Raw genomic sequence first — 18712 nt, 5'->3', positions numbered from 1 at the left:
GCTTTTATATTCAAATGAGAGGAAGTATGATGCAACGTAAAGGGAACGAATTCTAAACTATTGAAGTTTTTTTTTTGAGACAGGGTCTCACACTGTTGCCCAGGCTGGAGTGCCATTCCATCACTGCTCACTGCAGCCTCAAACTCCCAGGGCTTCAAATCATCCTTCCACTTCAGCCTTCTGAGCACCTGAGACCGCAGGCACACACCACCATGCCCAGTGAATATTTTAAATTCTTTGTATAGACAGGGTCTCCCCATGTTGCCCAGACTGGCCTCAATCTTCTGAACTCAAGCCATCCTTCCACCTCAGCCTCCCAAAGTGCTGGGATAACAGGCGTGAGCCGCTGGGCCTGTTTAATTTTGATTAATTTCAATTTAAGTAGTGTGATTGATACTATGTAATTGTACTGCACAGACCTAGAGCTCCCTCGCTTGACTGACCCAGTGAATATGGAGCGTCCCTGGCTCCCTTCTAGGTGAAGGTGTCAGAGTACCCAGCCAGAGCCTGGTACACAGTCGGTGCTCAACACAGAGCAGCTGAGGGGCTTATGGGCGCCCAGGCCTGATTCCTATTAAGTGACGGATCTAGACTGGTGGGGCTGGAAGGGAAGAAGGAAGGCATATATGTGAGCTGCCACCAGAGAGTCACTTTCCCCCATCCTCTGAGGCAAATGTGGGAAAGGACTAGCCCTCATCAAGGTCAGGACAGCCCCTTGGTGACTAAGGCTCACAGGAATCCACACCCAGCTGGATTCATTGTCCACAGAAAACCTTCTCGGAAGGGCCCAGCCTCCAGCAAGCTGGGGTGATGTGTCAGGGAGATTAAGGCGCCTCTGGTATGGCTCTGGAAAGCAGCCAACATACCCCGAGCTGTCATCACGACAGACCCAGATGGGAGCTCACCCAGCCAGACCTAAACTCATTTTGACACACAGTGGAAGGCGCAGGGCCTCAGTCCCGATGGCTGCTGCAGCCCACCGATGGCCATTGCAGCCCACCAATGCACTGCTGGCTCCCGGAGGCCCTGCTCTCACACCTCTGGCCTGAATCAGACTGTTCTCTCCCCTCTCCCTTGACTAGCACCCCCTTCCCTGGCTTATTGAGGTCTCTGACTAAACCACATCTCCTCTGGGAAGCCTTCCTATTCCCGCCTTCCCAGGCTGAGTTGGCCCCCCCAATCATTAATCATTAGCAGAGAAGTCCCCTGCTGTTCCCCCCGACAGCATAACCGAGGCAGAGGGCCCTGAAGAACAGCTCCACTGCACCAAGCTTCCGCAGGGTGGGGCAGCTGCACCTGTGACTTGGTGCTCATTTTCGCCACCACAATTTCTCTTCTCTGCTATAGCATCTCAGTCTGTGCAGCTCAAGCCTCCCCAGAAGTATCTCTCAGGCCACCTCCTGCCCATTAGACCACTCCTTGCTCCTCAGGCCATCCCTAGCCCCACCCCCGCCAATATACCCTGCAACTGTGAGGATTCTTCATCAAGCTGTTTTCAGATGACATGGTAACAAGTAGAGACTTCATTTTATTTTCATAGATTCTTATTTCCTTGTCAGAGCCACTTAAAAGGGAGCTGGGGATTCACCCTGAGAAAAAGAAAGGGTATTATTGTATGTAGGGTAATCAGGGAAGGCTTCGAAGAAGAGGAGGATTTGACCTGTGACCTTAGTGACAAGGAAGGACATTCTAGGCCAAGGAAATAGCGTGGGTGAAAGTGTGGAAGCCTGAGACAGGATGCATCATTCCAGGACCCTATTCTTCTAGAATGGCACCTGGGGCACAGGAAATGCTTAATTAATGTTGAGGATAACTGGTATCTTACTGTGTCTTATTTTCAGTTCTTTCTGGAAGGAAGCAGGGGTAAAGATCAAACCAACCAAGCACATGTTCCTCTTGTTCTTCCCAGTACCTGGTCCACTCAGCTGTTTAAGAGGAGCACTTGGCTTTGAGGTCTGAACTCCCAGATCATGTGGTCTGCTCTAATTTCCCAGGCCCTAATCTTCTCCCAGCTCCTAATGATGCAGCTGGTAATAGGATTGCGGCTTCCCTGCAGGGTGGCCACACAGGCATGGCTGTAGGGCTAGCGACTGGTGCTTAGCACCTCCGACCACCTGCCTGCTGAGGGGCTAGAGCCCTCAGCCCAGACCCTGTGGCCCCGGCCAGCCTCCCATGCATGGAATGGTGCTGTGCCCCTTGCCAACAGGCCAGGCTCGCCATGGTGCCGCGTGCCATCCTGGCGCGAGGGAGGGACGTGTGCAAGCAGAATGGACTACTCATCCTGTCTGTGCTGTCTGTCATCGTGGGCTGCCTCCTCGGCTTCTTCCTGAGGACTCGGCGCCTCTCACAACAGGTCAGCCACCTGCAGCATCTCGGGGTCCCTGTCCAGGAGGGGTGTGTGGGCCTGAGGGATATGGGGTCCCATTATCCCAGCTCCCTGGTGCCATGACAGTGCATGAATCCCTCTGCCCCTCTGGGTCCCGGTTTTCTCATCTGTAACATGGGTGTGACAAACTCCTTGCAAGACCAGAGGGAGGAACCAGTCAGGTGTCTGGGAGTGATTATAAACCCAGCACCACCAGGTGAGGAGCAGTGAGGGTGCCTCACGACGACAAACACAGGGGCGAGAGCTACAGTGGGGAAAGAGGGGGTCTTGTATGAGTTCAGACAGCCACTAGAGAACACCTCCTAAAGGCTACTCAAACGACAGGAGATCCAGGAAGGGTGCTCTAGGCAGAGGTGACAGCAGGCACCAGGTGCGGGGGCCAGAGCACAGGGGCCAGCAGGCCTGCAGGTTCTGTCACCACGCGTGGCCTTTCGGCAACCATGAGACACTTTTGGGCAGAAGAGTGACAGGCCAGTCTGAGCTTGGGAGACCCCTCGGCTGCTGAGTGGAGAGGGGTGGTATTGGGGCAGGCAGGGGGCTGAGTAAGGGGCAGCTTGGGGGAGACGTGGCAGTGCGGACGAAAGGGACAGATATGAGAACTGTTTTCAAAAGGGGAAGCTTCAGGATGTGGGAGCCGATTGGATGTGGGCTGGGGGACAGGGAGGTGAGCAAGGCCCTGGGTTTCCAGCCTGTGTAACTGCCAGGGGGAAGCTGCCTTGCCTGGGAAAGAGCCTCTTTCCCTGTCAGCCCCCATCTCCTACAGGAGAGGGAGGGCCACTCCCTTGGTGTTAAAGAAAGAAATCATTGTTAAACTGGTAAGCGAGGCTCTATCCAGGACTAATGCGGTGGTGGGTAGGTGTCAAGACCTCCTTCGGAGAGAGATGGGACTCAGCCACAAATATGACTAAGATGAAGACAGCTGGAGATTTATAGCCAGTGAGCAGAGGGAGGGGGTCGGGGACAGAAGATGACTAGAGGAGACATCAGGGAAGGGGGATTCTTGCTGAAGGCAGGCCAGAGCAATCAGACATTGATCTGGGATGAGGAATTCGATCCAGTATCGGGATGCTGAAGGGTGAGGGATCCCCTCTAAACCGACTTGGCAGGACTTTTGCTACAGCTGGAGACTATGCAGGCTGAAGACAAGCCCCAAGGGCGAAGCCTGGTGAAAAAGAGGGCTCAGAGGAGCCTGTGTAAAGTGTGGTCAAGGAGAAAGGCTTTGTCAATGGGCTCCTGGAAGATTTGCTATTCCCAAAAAGTCCTCTTCCCACAGCTCACTGATGTCTAATGCTATCTCTACAACTGGGGTCAGCCATTAGACTTAGTCTTCCATTAAAAGGAAAACACCCACTCCTGGAGAACCGAGCCATGACTAGAGTGACCCTGTTAAGCCTCGAGCAGTTATTTAGGAAGAAGCATGGACTCTGGAGGCAGAGGAACCCTGAACTTTCACTCTGCTAGCAAATGGCTGGGCAAAATCCTTTCCCTTCTCTGGGCCTCAGTTTCCTTATCTGTAAAATGGGATGTGGGGCAATATATGTCTACTAGAATTGTTATAAGGAATAAACCAAGGAGTCATCAGTGCCCAGCATACAGTAGGTGCTTACTGCGTGTTACTTCTCCCTCCCTCCCTTAACTACCTGTTCAAGTCCTACATCAGGAGCCATCTCATCTCCCACAGCTGATGAAAAGTAACTGTAACTGCACTGCCAGCTGCCTGGCTTCAGAGCTGGTTATGTGGGTGTCTCTTTCTCCCACCAGGGTGCACACTGTTAACACATGGGTTTGTTTGTTTTTTTTAAACCAAAATGTGAGCCTAGCCCTGTGTCAGGCCCAGAGAGAACACTCGAATATTTGCTGCATTAAACTGGCAATGGAACAAACAATCTGCAAGCTGTTCTCTTTAATTTTCCTCAGCAACAAAAATCTATCTCCTGCAGGAAGATTATTTGTGAAAACAAATCGGTCTGCCTATTGTTAAAAGCCAAACTCATCTGGGGCTTCCTTTGCCAAAGCTGCCTTTCCCATCTGTTTGGAAATGCAAATGTATTCCGGTCTGGATTAACCTGCCAGACAAATTGAAAGAAGGATGTAGAGTCTTAGAACAATTATTTGGCAGGAATTGGCTTTCTAGGCATCTTACTTCAAAATCCGGGATTTCTCTGTTTGATCTCTTTGCCTGTGACTCAGAAACTAAACCCTTCTTGTTTTGTAAGCTTATGCAACAGGCAAAAATTATAAACAATTTGGAAAATGGCAGAATGTTCTATTTGTGAAAAGCACTTACAAAATCACAGGATTGTATCTCTGGATATGAGTATCTCACTTAAAACTACTGAGCATCTTGAGACTTCCAGTTAAACCATGGTGAATCACAGGTGCATCCATTTTTCTTCCTCCTCCCTAGAATTCCACTAACATTTTAGTAATGGGATTTTTAAAGGAGAAACCACCAAGAATAAAGAGAATATAAAAGGAGACAGTTGAGAAAAGAAATCGAGAGGCTACAACAAATTCGACAATATGAGGATGGGTGGAGCTGAGGATTTCGTTCGGTGGAGCACGGAAAGCTGGAATCTTAGTCTGTGGAAGTCAATGGCAAGTCAGTTTGTCTTGTAAACTCCAGAACATAAAAGAGCAAGATGCTGACTGACCGACGGCCCTCAGGGCAGGGGACAGGTGCTGATCTGGCTTTTTCACTGGGGCTGGGTGGAATGGTAGAGGAGTCTCCTTTATAGTAGAATTTAGAGATCTTTTCTCTGAGGCTTCAGTGAGAGAAGCCTCTTCCTGCCTTTGGCTGGGGAATGAGATGGTGCCTAAGCTCAGCACTAAGAGGGTGAGGCTGGGGTTGAAAGCTGGGGCAGGGTTTGGAATTTTGTAACCAGAGCAGTTAGTCCCCTAGGGCCCTTCCGTTTCAGCTGGGGGACTCATCCACCCATCTCTACCCGCTTCCTGACCCAAGGAACTGGAGAAGCTGGACTTGGGGGCATTGGGCCACCCCTGTGTGTGCTGGGTAGAGGGCTGTGCTGAGGCACCTACTTCAAACTAATTAGCAGACATCTGGGTCTGAGTGGGGTCTCCAGCATGGCTTCTGATCGCTGTCAGCTGAGCTTAGACACTGTCTCATTCCCCAACCAAAGGTAGGGAGAGGCTTCTCTCACTGACACCTCAGGAAAAAAAATCTCTAAATTCTGCTGTAAAGGAGACTCCTCTACCATCCCGCCCAGCCCCAGTGAAAAAGCCAGATCAGCACCTGTCCCCCTGCCCTGAGGGCCGTCAGTCACTTGACAAGCCCCATTCATACACGCAGACATTTAGCACTTCAGACTTACACATTAGCAGAAAGCCACGCCGCCAGAAATGTGAGGAGGCTGCTAACGTGGAAGAGAGTAAACGAAGAGAAAAGGGGTCTCTAATGAGAGAAACAAAGAGGAAAGGGGGTCTCTAGTGAAGCAGAGACAATGTGGGGAGGAGAAGGAAACTCTGTAAATCTCCTCTTAAGTTTTCCGGAGCTGCGAGTGAAGATATAGTTACCTTAAACAGAGGGGATGCAAAAAAGAAGGAACAATCAGAGAACAAGAAATAATCTGGGGAAATTAAACATAGAACTAAGATAAAAATGTGAGTAGCTGCCCGACACATAGGAAAGATAAATATTCGAAGTGTTGGAGACCCTAAATACCCTGATTTGAACATTACATAGTGTATGTAACAATATATCACTGTACCCCATAAATATGTACAAATATTATATATTAATAGAAAAATTTTGGCTAGGCCTGGTGGCTCACACTTGTAATCCTAGCACTTTGGGAGGCCAAGGTGGACGGATTGCCTGAGCCCAGGAGTTCAAGACCAGCCTGAGTAACATGGTAAGACCCCATCTCCAAAAAATAATAGTAATAATAATAACGTCAATAATCAGGATAAAGTTGTAGAAATCTCCCAGAAACTAAAACAAAAAGAAATGAAAACAGAAAAAGAAAATATTAAAAAGGTAGAATGTTCAACGTCCGGCTATCTAATGACACTTTTAGAGAGAGCTCACAGAAGAAAAATTGAGGAGAAATAGTTTGCAGAGAATCTAAGCAGCTTCTCAGAAGTGAAACGTAAGCATAGAACTGTCAATTTTGTTTAAAAAAGAAAGAAAACCCCACACTATGGCACATCACCATGAAATTACCAAAAAGTGGAGATGAACAGATGATCCTTGGATGGTTCTGGTGGAATAAAACTGACCTCATCTACAGAACAGGAAATCAGAATGGCTTTGAACACCTTAAGCCACACTGGAAGCTAGAATACAAAGGAGAAACGCCTTCCAAACCTGAGGGGAAATTATTTCCAACTAAGAATCTCACACATGGCCAGGGTATTATCAGAGGTAAAGGTAGAATAAGGGCATTTTTACTCACGTAAGGACTCAGAAAAATTTCTCTCCCATCCACTGTTACTCAGAAAGCTACCAAAGGAGACGTTGCAGCAAAACAAGGAAGTAAACCAAGAAGACAAGGGATCCCAGAAACAGGGGTCCCTCTAAAGAATAAGTCCCAAAATGACAGTCAAGAAGAGAACCATGACAAGCACTGGGCCTAGAGAGCAGCCGGTCCAAACGGGGGCAGGAAGGTGGACAGCTCACTGACCAACGTCCCAGGCAGGATAAAAGAGAACCAACGTGCCTGAGAGAGCAGAAAATACTATTGTTATGTAGTTTAGTAGACATGTTAAAATATTTGGAAGAAATTAATGGGTGAGCCCCAGAAAACAAGACATAAAAGTCAGTTCATTAACTTCAGGCTACAAGCAAGGAGGCATGGTTGTGGTACATTACTTGGCTCAGTGGTAAACACTATTTGACAATCAAAACATTATAAAGTTTGACTATTGATTTACCTAAAAATTGATATAAATATAATGGTGAAATGGGTGGAGAGAAAAGGAGTAGGAACTAAGTCCTTACCAATCATGGCAGGGCAGCTGACAGATGTCAAAATGATGAATCGAGAAATAGCATTATGACCATATTATTTAGAAATAATGATACTATGGGGAACAGCTACAAGAGTTGAGCATGTTCACTACTGGGAAGTTGAAGGATAGGGACAGAGAGAGGTGAGGAAAGAGTTGCCTTTTTATCAGTAGAGCACTTTTTTTTTTTTTTTTGAGACAGATTCTCCCTCTGTCACCCAGGCTGGGGTGCGGTGGTGCAGTCTCGACTCGCTGCAACCCCTGCCACCTGGGTTCAAGCAAATCTCGTGCCTCAGCTTTCTGAGTAGCTGGGACTACAGGCATGCACTACCACACCCACCACAGCCAGCTAATTTTCATATTTTTGGTAGAGACAGGGTTTTGCCGTGTTGGCTGGGCTGGTCTCGAACTCAACCTCAAGTGATCCCCCCACCTTGGCCTCCCAAAGTGCTGGGATTACAGGCATGAGCCACCGAGCCTGGCTATTAGAGCACTTTTAACTTAAATAATATATACTTGTGGGGGCCAGGCACAGTGGCTTTCTCCTGTAATCCTAGCACTTTGGGAGGCTGAGCTGGGAGGATTGCTTGAGTCCAGAAGTTCAAGACCAGTCTGGGCAATATAGTGAGACCCTCCCTCTACAAAAAATACAAAAATTAGCTGGGCTTGGTGGCACACATCTGTGGTTTCAGCTACTTGGGAGGCTGAGGTGTGAAGATTGCTTCAACCCAGGAGGTGGAGGTTGCAGTGAGCTGAGATCATGCCACTGCACTTCCTGCCTGGGTGACAGAATGAGACCCTGTCTCAAAAAAACAAAACAAAACAAAGAATATATACGTGGACTAGTTAATTAAAAATAACTAGTCATGGTGGGCATATTTCTTTAAAAAGCAGATTTTCTGGTGCATTGGAAGTGGTAGCAGAACAGCACTAGGAGGCCCGATTCTTGGTCTTGGGGCTGTGGTTAACATTGGGTGGGCATGTGACCTCCCTCTCGCAGTTCAGCTTCCTCATCTGTCACATGAATGGGCAGGGCTAGAAGCCTCAGATCATTAACCAAGTATGTCTGGCTTTGGTTTAAAAAAAAGTTGCAAGTACAAAAATTTAACTTGGATGATGTTTGAAAGTCCATTCGCCTGCCTCACCCACAACCTCACCCTCTCAATCAGGAAAGTCAGCCCCACGCCAGGGTTGCCAGAAGTAGCAAAACTGAATTAAGTTAAAAAATTTTAAAAACAGCACATGCAGATAAACTGGAGTTTCAGATAAACAGCACATGTTTTTAGTATAAAAATGAGTTATATGTTGTTATCTGGAAGTGTGATTTAACTGGGCTTAGCAGTCCTTCTCCTTCTCCTTCTTCTCCTTCAGTTGTCAGATCCTCGTCACGGGAGACAGCTTATTGGGCAAGGAGTTGGTGCCTTAGTCAAAGATCCGTGGACAGGCTAGAGCCAGTGGCCTAGGAAGGGGTCAGGCATAAGATCTCTGCCCAAGGGGCTCTTTCTACTGTGTGGTGTCGCACCCATCCAATCCAATCCTCCCTCTCTCAGCAGTTTATGGGAGAAGCGCTAGAGAATGGACCCAAAACAGATAGAGAAACTGAGCTGCAAGGCCATGGTCTGCTTAGGAGTGGATCTCCTCACTAGCTAGGCTGGGAACTTATCGGGGCGGGAGCCCTGCCTAGTTCATGGTGGGGTACCCACTGTGATGCCCGGCACAGTGTGGGTCGAATGAACGCGTGGACAGTACTCGGCTCTGTCCTTGCCATCTGCTACATGAGAGAGATGTTATCCCATGGCTAGGCAGATGCGTGGTGCAGATGGGAGGAGAGCTGTTATTTGCAGGATTACTGAACATTTACTGTCATCTGGACTCTGTGCTAAGTGCTTGCGTGCATTCTCCAGTTTAAGCCCCGAAATGACCCTGTGAGGCAGAGTGGTCCCCGCTTATCTGCAGTTTTGCTTTCCGTGATTTCAGTTACCCATGGTCTGAAAATGGGTGAGAACAGTACTGTAAGATATTTGAAGAGAAACCACATTAACATAATGTTTACTGCAGTATGTTGTTCTAATTGCTCCTTTTGATTGTTACTGTCAATTTCTGTGTCTAATTTATGAATTAAGTTTTATCATAGGTAAGTACATATAGGAAAAACATAACAACTACAGGGCTCAGTCTCTGTGGTTTCAGGTACCCACTGGCAGTCTCAGAACATGTCCCCTGAGAATAAGCGGGGACTACTGTACTTATTACCCTCATGTTACAGATGAGAAAAATGCAAAACTCAGAGTGTTCACAGAAGACGCTTAAGGCACACAGCTTGTGGGGGGTTGGTGGAGGGGGGTGTTTACTAGGATTAGAACCCAGGTCTGTGGCTCCAAACCTGGTTCTTTCTCCATGGACTCTGCTGCCATGTGCCAGACAGGGGAGTCAGATGGGATAGTGCCTCACAGGCTGTAAAGAACGGAGCCACTGTGCAGTCCGTGTCTCTGCTGTAACCCCAGTTCTTACTGTGTTTCCAGGAGATTAGTTACTTCCAGTTCCCTGGAGAGCTCCTGATGAGAATGCTCAAGATGATGATCCTGCCACTGGTGATCTCCAGGTGAGAGTGGGAGCTTTGGCCAGGCGGTCCGGAATGAGGAGGGGATAGGATGGCTTCTGCTCCTGCTGTGGGTGGCTGGACAGCAACCACAGGTCCTGGGAGGAGTGTGACATTGGGGCCATTATGGGTAGTGCCATGGGATGCTGGCTTCTGAGTCATTCAGTTGTTGGACCCATCCAGTAGAATTTTTAGTGAACAAAACAGGTGACTTGGAGTGATAGGACGTGACCTGAGTCCAAGATAGCTGAAGGCCAGAAAGCTCAGAGATGGCTTCCCAGAGGAGGGGCTATTCATGGTGATGCAGCAAGGCCTGAGAAAAGAGAACTAACTCTGATGACACTCCAGTGATCATAACCTGACTCGGCTGTGTACTGTACTGGCTGTGTAACCTTGGACACATTATCTCACTTCTCTAAGCCTCAGTCTCCTCATCTGTAAAATGGGGATAACAACACCTACTTCGAAGGGTTGTCATGAAGACTATATACTTGTGTATGCTGAGCACTCAGGAGGTTGGGTCTTGGGGACAAGGGAGGGATGGCAGGAGATGAATTTGGAGGGTGAGCTCTTGCCCAATCATGAAAGACCTTGAACACCAGGCTGAAGAATTCAGGCCTCACCTAGTAGGGTGGGGGCTGTGGAACTCCTGGGAGACCACTTGGTCCCTTTCAGGGATGTGCGTGACCTTGAGCAACCTTATCCCTGTCCAGGTCTCAAATTTTCCAGATGTATAGTGAGTGGCTGCTCCAGGTGGTGTCTAAGAGCCTTGTGCTCTGAGGCCATGAGAAATCTTCATCTTCCAGGACTCGCCTGCAGAGAGGAAATTGGACGAGCCTCTGCATGGGCTCTGCCTCCTGGCCTCCCTGCTGCTGAGCAGTGAGCCAGCTCCTCGGCCCTCTCCCCTTTGTGAAGTAGAGATAATCCCCAGGCCAAGGGCACTTTGCGTTTTCTTTTTCACAGAGGCTCTTGCAAGCAGCGTCTAAATCTCTCAGGGCTCAGCCTTCAAGGCTCTGCTGAAATGCTACCTACCTCAGGAAGTGTTCCCTGACTGCTCAACTCACTATAGTTACTGTCTCCTCTTTCTGCATCTTTTGAGTCATTCACTGAACCCGTGAATCTGTCAGGGTCGGCAGTCTTCTACATTGCTGAATCTGTATGACACGTCCAGTCCTTCAACACAGCCTCTCGCCCTCGTGAAACCCCCTTCCCTGTGGACTCACACTCTTCTGACATTTTGCCTGCTCTCTGCCCCTCCATCCTGGTCTCTCTCCTTCTACTCAACCTCCAGATGTTGCCGTTTCTCCAGCCTTTTCTCATCTAATCTCATAGTTTTAATAGACCACCTACAAGCCCAGAGCTCCCAGATGGAAATCTTCCCAGACCTCTCCTCTAAGCTCCACACTTCATTAACCAACGGCCTATTTGACATCTCCACTTGGATGCTTCACAAACATTTCAAGTTTTGTTTTGTTTTGTTTGAGACAGGGTCTTGTTCTGTCGCCCAGGCTGGAGTGCATAGGCACCTCAGCTCACTGCAGCCTCAACTTCCCAAGTTCTAGTGATCCTCCCACCTCAGCCCCCTCAAGTAGCTGGAACCACAGGCACGCCAGCACACCTGGTTATGTTTTGTAAGAGGCAGGGTCTCACCATATTGCCCAGGCTAGTCTCAAACTCCTGAGCTCAAGAGATCTACCTGCCTTGGCCTCCCAATGTGCTAGGATTACAAGCATGAGCCACTGCGCCCGGCTCAAGTTACCACCTTGAAGTTTTACCCAACAGATTGCCTCCTTTTCCTGTTTTCTTCGTGTCTGCAAATGGCATCTCCATCACCCAGGTCTTCCATCAGGCCTGTCGTTGGCTGTTTCCTTTCTCTCAACCCCACAGCCTCATCCGCAAGGCCAGCAGATTCTGCCTCCTGTCGAAGGTAGCTTCCTCCCCACCCTACAGGCCCAGGAACTCTTTACTCACGTCTGGATTCCACAGCAACCTCACGTGGTCTCCTCACCTCACTTCTTTTCTCCCCACCCCACCGGCATCCATTCCACCCAGTGGACAGAAGGATCTCGAGAAAAGTGGTTAGGGCCCTGCCCCTCACCTGCAGACCGTTAGCCTGGTCTAGGATGCCCTGTGTGATCTGCCCTGCTCACCCACCTCATTCCATGTTGCACCCTCCCATCCCACCAGCCTCGAGTTCCCTGAGCTGGCCAAGCCCTCTCCACCTCAGGGCCTCCACACACACTGTTCCTTCTGCTGGAACGCACTTCCCCAACAACTTACGTCTCTTCTTCCTCCTCTTTCTTTCCATCCCAACTTGCACAACCTCTTCTTAGGAAGGCCTCCCCACCGGCCCCTTCACATCACCCTGGCTCTCCCTCACTGTGCCGTTCCCTTCTGGCCACAGCATGTATCACATGCTGTCATTCCACATGCATTCACTTGTCACTTACTTCTTTATCTTCCACTGTGCTGTAAGCTTTGCTAAGTTAATGATGCTATTCTGTCTAGATTCAACTCTGGGTTATCAGCACCTAGCCAGGTGCCTGGCATGTAGTAGGTGCTCATGAATACTGGTGAACTGAATTAATGAATGAATCCAGCAATCATGCATTGTGCTTTCTGGACACTTGGCTCTGTGCTGGGTGCAGCAGACACAGAGATGATGGAGAGACTGTCTCTGCCCTTGAGGTGTTCACTGACTGCTGGGCGACTGACAGGAGAACAGACAGTCACTGCAGAGCTACATGAGTGCACTGGTGGGGGAAGCCGGGACCCTGGGCAGGCGGCTCTGTCTGCCCTTTCCTACTGACTGTCCTTACTCCCTGGAGGCACTGTCCCTCTCTCAGAACAGAGGCACCTCAGAGGCCACTGTGTGGACCCTGGAGTCACACAGCCTGGCCTTGCTATGTATTAGCTGTGTGGTCTTGGACAAGTCACTCAAAACAAAACAAAAAAATCCTGTTCTGAATGTGACATGGTAAAAGCCCCTTAAAACTGCATACCCCAACCGTAATACCCCAGCTTTCTGTTGAAACTGCTCTCTCTAACCCAAAGGTGACAGGCAAGCCGTCCAAACCCGCGACATCTTGGCCCCTGCGACTTGTAATAAGTAATTAAGGACTGTAATTTCCACCCTACCCAGACAATGTGTAAACAAATGCTAATCTTGACTTTTGTGAACCACTTAAGTAAGAATCAGAATGTCAAAAGTCCCCTGGCCCTTGGAATGTCCGGAGCCCTTCACCCTCATCTCCGCCCAGGAGGTGATTTACAGAATCCACTAGCCCTCAGAACGTCTGAAGCCCCTCACCCTCACTCCGGAGGTGGTTTTACGGGTATAAAAGTTCTTTAGGGACCACAGGTTGGAGAGACGTTGAGTCCTCCGTGGCTGCTGGCAATAAAGACCCTGCAGTTTGGCATACTTTTGTCTTGGTGTTGACTTTCTATGCTCAGGCCAGTACAACACGAAGTCAGAGGCCTGGGTCCTCGACCCGCCTCCACCACGAGCAATCATGTGATGTGGGGTGAGGCCCCCAACACTGGGCCTCTTTACCCAGCAGCAAATGCCTGCCCAGCTCTCCACCTTCTGGCTCTCAAACGCTGGTCTCCCTCCACCAGACCCAGTGTTCTCTTGGCTGGAAATGGCATGTGGTATGAACTTGAGAAGAGCCAGGACGTGTTCGCACATTTCATATGTTTATCATAGAGTTTGGACTGCTGCAGAGCAACCATGTCACTGAGAAATGGAAGTGCTTTAACATTTTCTTACAAAGGGAGAATTAAACCTTCATGGGGGAAAATGACGCATTTCTGAGCCCTAAAGCCCTGGTTCCTGAACCCTCCCTCCTTCCGCCTCAAACTGGCCTGTTATCCACGCATCTGTCCATCCATGCTGTTCCCTGAGCTCTTGCTCCTGGCCAGCCCAGGGCCGGGTGTCCCTGCCCTCGAGGAACAGCCACTCTGGTGCAAGGTTGTTACTCAGGGCAGAACAAAATCACCAGAGCTACTTGGAAAAACTCAGACGTCAGGCCTGACCCTGGGCTGACTGAACCAGAAGCCCAAGGGGTCCAAGCAGGGGTTTGCTTTCAGAGCTGGAAAGTGTTCTGAGGATTTTAAACCACCTGATTGTCCTGGCTCCACAATCAGACCTTCTGGCTCCACAGTGCAGGAGCCCAGCAGGTGGTTGTGCACTCCCATCTACAGGGGCTCCACGCTGTGACCCAGGTGGGCAGTTGGGTGAAAGATGGGGGGAGGTTATATTTGGGCTCACCTGTTTCCAGTTCCAACCACTTACAGGTCTGGGCCTTGAAGCCTGGCTCCCATAACATCTGTTCCCACCTCCTCTCCAGGACAAACAGCCACTTTTTCCCCACGCCAAGCCCTGGAATCAGGCTGGTCACCTATTAGTCCCACAGCTTGCCACAGGGGTCTGTCCCCACACTCCTGCTCCTGCCCAGCCCAGGTCGTGCACACCCTCTTTTAACTAAAGTCTCACTCTGAATTCAAGATGTAGCTCCAGGTTCTGTGTGGGAAGTCCCTCCACCTCCCCATTTGTTGGTAAAATGGATGGTGACCTGCCTCCAACGCTGACGCTGTGTATGAGCTGAGTGTCTTAGCACAGTGAACTCGCGGTCACAGCTGGCGTGCCACACAATGGGGGACAGACATCTTTTAGTCCAATAGTGACATCTATGTGAGCAAACAAACTAGCATCCCTATCCGGAAGAGCCCTTCATCTCACCTAACAAGAAGTGCCCCTGCTGAGGGGTAGGGCCGGTGACATGGCCCCTCCATGGCCCGGTTCCTGTGCATCTTGGTTTTTGTCTGAGACACCGGGAGGGGATTGGGTCACTGACCCCCTTGTCTTTCACACTGACCTCTGCCCCATGCTCAGTGTCACAGCTTCATTCAGAGGCTGGAGATATAAACAAGGAACAGAGGGAGGTGGTGGGGTGTGAAGTGTGGGTGGCTGCAAGGGTAGACGTGAGGGCTGAAAGGCCCCTGGGCTGCCATGGAGGGCCACCTGCTGGGAGAGAGACAGTCACAAACACACCTTGCTCTGGAGAAAGGAGGCCCAGTGAGAGGGCAGCGGGGCCAGTGGGGGTGGAGCTGAGTTCAGTCACTCTTCCCACAACCTGGCATCTTCTAGCTGTGGGCTCTCATTTTTCCAGAGCTTTTCCAACCCAGCCCCAGGCCCAAGTCCCTCCTCAGACAGGTGAGCCTCAGTTGAGTGCAGCCCACGCTTGACCAGGGGTGGCTTCATCTGTCACAATGTGGTGGGGGAGCAGGCCACACAGGAATGGGGCAGCTGAGATCTGCAAAGGGTACAGGGCAGGAACAGAGGTCTGGAGTCACTCTCTAGATGTGCAAACATAAACAAGCCTTTTAGCTTCTGAGCCTCAGTGTCTTTATCTATAAAGTGGGAAGAATACTTTCCTCATGGGGTTATTATGAAAAGTAAATAAGAGAATGTGCTTGAAGACCCAGCACGCTCCTGGTACACTGTGGATGTCCCATGTTTTTGTTGTTTTTTTTGTTTTGTTTTGTTTTTGAGACAGAGTCTGTAGCCCAGGCTGGAGTGCAAGGGCGTAATCTCAGCTCACTGCAACCTCCACCTTCTGGGTTCAAGCAATTGTCCTGCCTCTGCCTCCCAAGTAGCTGGGATTATAGACACCTGCCACCATGCCTGGCTAATTTTTGTATTCTTAGTAGAGATGAGGTTTTGCCATATTGACCAGGCTGGTCTCGAACTCCAGACCTCAGGTCATCTACCCACCCTGGCCTCCCAAAATGCTAAGATTACATGCATGAGCCACCATGCCGGGCAGATGTCCCATGTTTTTCTAATTTATTAAAGCATCACCAGGCTCCTCAGTGTCGTGAATGCTTCTCCAGCCCGTGACCACCTCTGTCCCTGCTCTCAGCATGCAGCCCCTTGGATGGCCTCTTCCATCTTCATGGTTCTAATTAGTACCTGCAGCTCACCTGTCCCCTGCCCTGGAAAGCCTCCCTTGACTGAGGCACTCTTGGGTGCTCCCTCAACACCCATGCCAACTGTGCAGCATGCCCCGCTCCACCTGAGTCGTGCACGCCTGCATGTCCACAGGGCCTCTGCAGGGGCCCGGGCCCACCTCTCCAAGATGCACTCACTTGGAGCCCAGAGCCATTCCTTGTGCCATGACAGTCAGAGCCTCCTTATCATTCATGAATTCTGATTCTTCTTCTTTTTTTTTTAATTGAGATGGGGTCTCTCTCTGTCCCTCAGGCTGAAGTGCAGTGGCATGATCTCAGCTCACTGTAACTTTGAACTCCTGGGCTCAAGCAATCCTCCCAACTCCGCCTCCTGAGTAGCTGGGACTACAAGCACACACCACCATGCCCAGCTAATTTTTTAAGTTTTTGGTAGAAATGGGGATCTCACTATGTTGCCAAGGCTTGTCTCGAATACCTAGGCTGGAGGAATCCTCCTGCCTTGGCCTCTCAAAGTGCTGAAATTACGGGCGTGAGCCACCACGCCCAGCCGAATTCCTAGTCTTACTGCCTCTTGCTTTTCTCTGCCCTTCACTCCTACAGCCAAGCAGCCTTCACATCACTTCCCATTCTCACCGGCACTCCTTGCTTCAAGTAGTGCCTTCAGCTATCTCCTGGCTCTCTCTCTCTCTGTGTGTCTGTGTGTATTCGTTATCCATTGCTGTGTAACCAATTATCACAAACTTAGAGATATAAACACCAATGGTTGCCTCAGTCCCTGGACCAGCAGTCTGGGTGGACTTGGTCAAGCCCTCTGCTCAGCGTCTCAACCTGCAATAGAGACGTCCGCTGGGCTCCGTTCTCATCCGGAGGCCCAACCAGGGAGAATCCGCCTGCATGCTCCCTCAGGTCTGGACAGAAGTGATTCCCTGTGGCTGCTGCCTGGGGGCCCAGCATTGACAGCTGTGCAGTGGAGCCACTAAGGTCCTAGAGGCTGCCTGCAGCTCCTGGCCCAGCTGGCCATCTCCACAGGTGGCTCACAGTGTAGCACTGTAGGTCATCAAGGCCAGAAAAGGCCCTGTTCTCTCCAGTCTTCTGAGTCAAAGTCTTCTACCACATAATCGCAGGGAGACATCTCACAACCTTGTCATGTTCTTGTAGAAGTCACAGGCACTGCCATCCTGGGGGAGGAGGATAAACCAGGGCTCAGGTGGCCAGGGTCGCCTGAGGGTGTGTCCACCTCCTTCTCTCTCCCTGCACCTTCCTACTCTCTTCCTCTGCCCCCAGAGCAGCCGGAGGTCTTTTGGAAGTCACTTCTGCTCACCTTTCTCCCTGGTGCCAACTTGGGTTGGGTGGGGCCGCTGCTCAGTTTCTGTCCAAGAAGCACATCAAGCAATTTCTTCTGAACAAGGACTGCTCCCTTACTGTAAAAATAGTTCTGAAGAATAGAACTCTCCCCCTTTCATCTGATTTCACATTGCCCAGTACAGGGCCTGCTACTTCGGGTACCTGATCGATACGTTTTCAATAAATAAGGAGCAGCAGAGGGCAGTGGCAGCAGCAGAGTTCAGGGAAAGCCTCACCACCAGCATTAGAATGGGCCCTGGAGGACAGTTTGGAGCTGAACTTTAAAGATGTTTCTGTATTTAAAACATTAGATAAAGCCCTGGCAACATAGTGAGACCCCGTCTCTACAAACAAACTTGTAAAATTAGCCAGACACAGTGGTGGGCACCTATAGTCCCAGCTACTTGGAAGGCTGAGGTGGGAGGATCACTTGAGCCCAGAAGGTTGAGGCTGCAGTGTGCCATGTTCATGCCATTGCACTCCGGTCTGGGCAACAGAGCAAGACTTGTCTCAGAAAAAAAAAAAAAAAAATTAGATAAGCAAATTACAAACATTTTGGATAACAGAGAAGACATCATCCTGCCACTTCACATTGCTAATTCTGCCACCGTTATTTCTTCTCTGTAAGGTTTGTTCTTATTCTTACTGGTGAATTCGCCAGGTGCAGGGTGTGGTCCTTGGCTGATGGGATCAGAAGTCCAACTGTCTGGGCCCCAGAGCTGATTGGGCCTGTCTTCCAACACGAGCAAGGAGTGCCCACATATGCGACATACCAATGTATTCATTCCCAGAGATCAGGACCCTTGCCGGAAGGACAGTCATAGGCAGGCTCTGGCCAGAGCATCTCTGTGGGCTCACTATGCAGGGAACCCACTGGTTAAATCTGCCTGCTAGGGGGTCCAGGTAGTTATTTAATTGTATAACCAGTATAACTCCAGGTTTGCCATTTTTGGTTTATTTTAGCCTCCCCCCGCCCCCCGCCTTATAGTGGAGTCCCATCATATGTGAGTTTAACTTAAGTGAATTCAATTACATGTGCTCTGAAAAAGGGAGAAAATTATTTAAATTAGGAGACTCCCCCTTCCGAGGGCTCTGCCCCAGGTGAGGGCAGAGAGAGGAGGGCCTGAATTGCCTCACTGGCCTCAGTGCCCAGGTACCGTCCGAACAGTGAGCACCTCTCTGAAGCCAGGGAGTTTCCAGGGCCTGCAGAGGGGTCCGTGTTTTAGATCACAGCCTCTTAAGTGTAGGCTGACGGTCTCAGCTGGTGTTTGCTTAAAGAAACAGCAGCCCACTCCAAGGCTGGAAGGAAAACTGTCTTGAATGAACTTATGCAGAACTATACCTCCTGGACTGTATGGGCAACTTAAGACATTTTCAAGGGCAAAATTAATTATACTTGTTTTTTGCTTTATTGACTTGAAACTGAATACACTGAATATGGC

The 18712-nt window shown here is 49.9% G+C and overlaps 1 protein-coding gene across 2 annotated transcripts in view; it reads left to right on the top strand.

The window, feature by feature from the left end:
• The first annotated feature begins 2029 nt into the window (after nucleotides 1-2029).
• SLC1A7 (solute carrier family 1 member 7) overlaps nucleotides 2030-18712 on the top strand; it is a 48927-nt gene continuing 32244 nt past the window's right edge. For both annotated transcript variants that reach the window (XM_035251512.3, XM_054236242.2), the window contains exons 1-2: nucleotides 2030-2353; nucleotides 9877-9956. In XM_035251512.3, the coding sequence (XP_035107403.1) occupies nucleotides 2177-2353; nucleotides 9877-9956 (257 nt within the window). In that variant the 5' untranslated portion in view covers nucleotides 2030-2176. The remainder of the gene's footprint in view (nucleotides 2354-9876; nucleotides 9957-18712) is intronic.

The sequence above is a fragment of the Callithrix jacchus genome, chromosome 7 (assembly GCF_049354715.1).
Source record: "Callithrix jacchus isolate 240 chromosome 7, calJac240_pri, whole genome shotgun sequence".
Lineage (NCBI taxonomy): Eukaryota > Metazoa > Chordata > Mammalia > Primates > Cebidae > Callithrix > Callithrix jacchus.
Note: the sequence above shows the minus strand (reverse complement) of the source record. Positions and strands in the feature narration are given on the sequence as shown.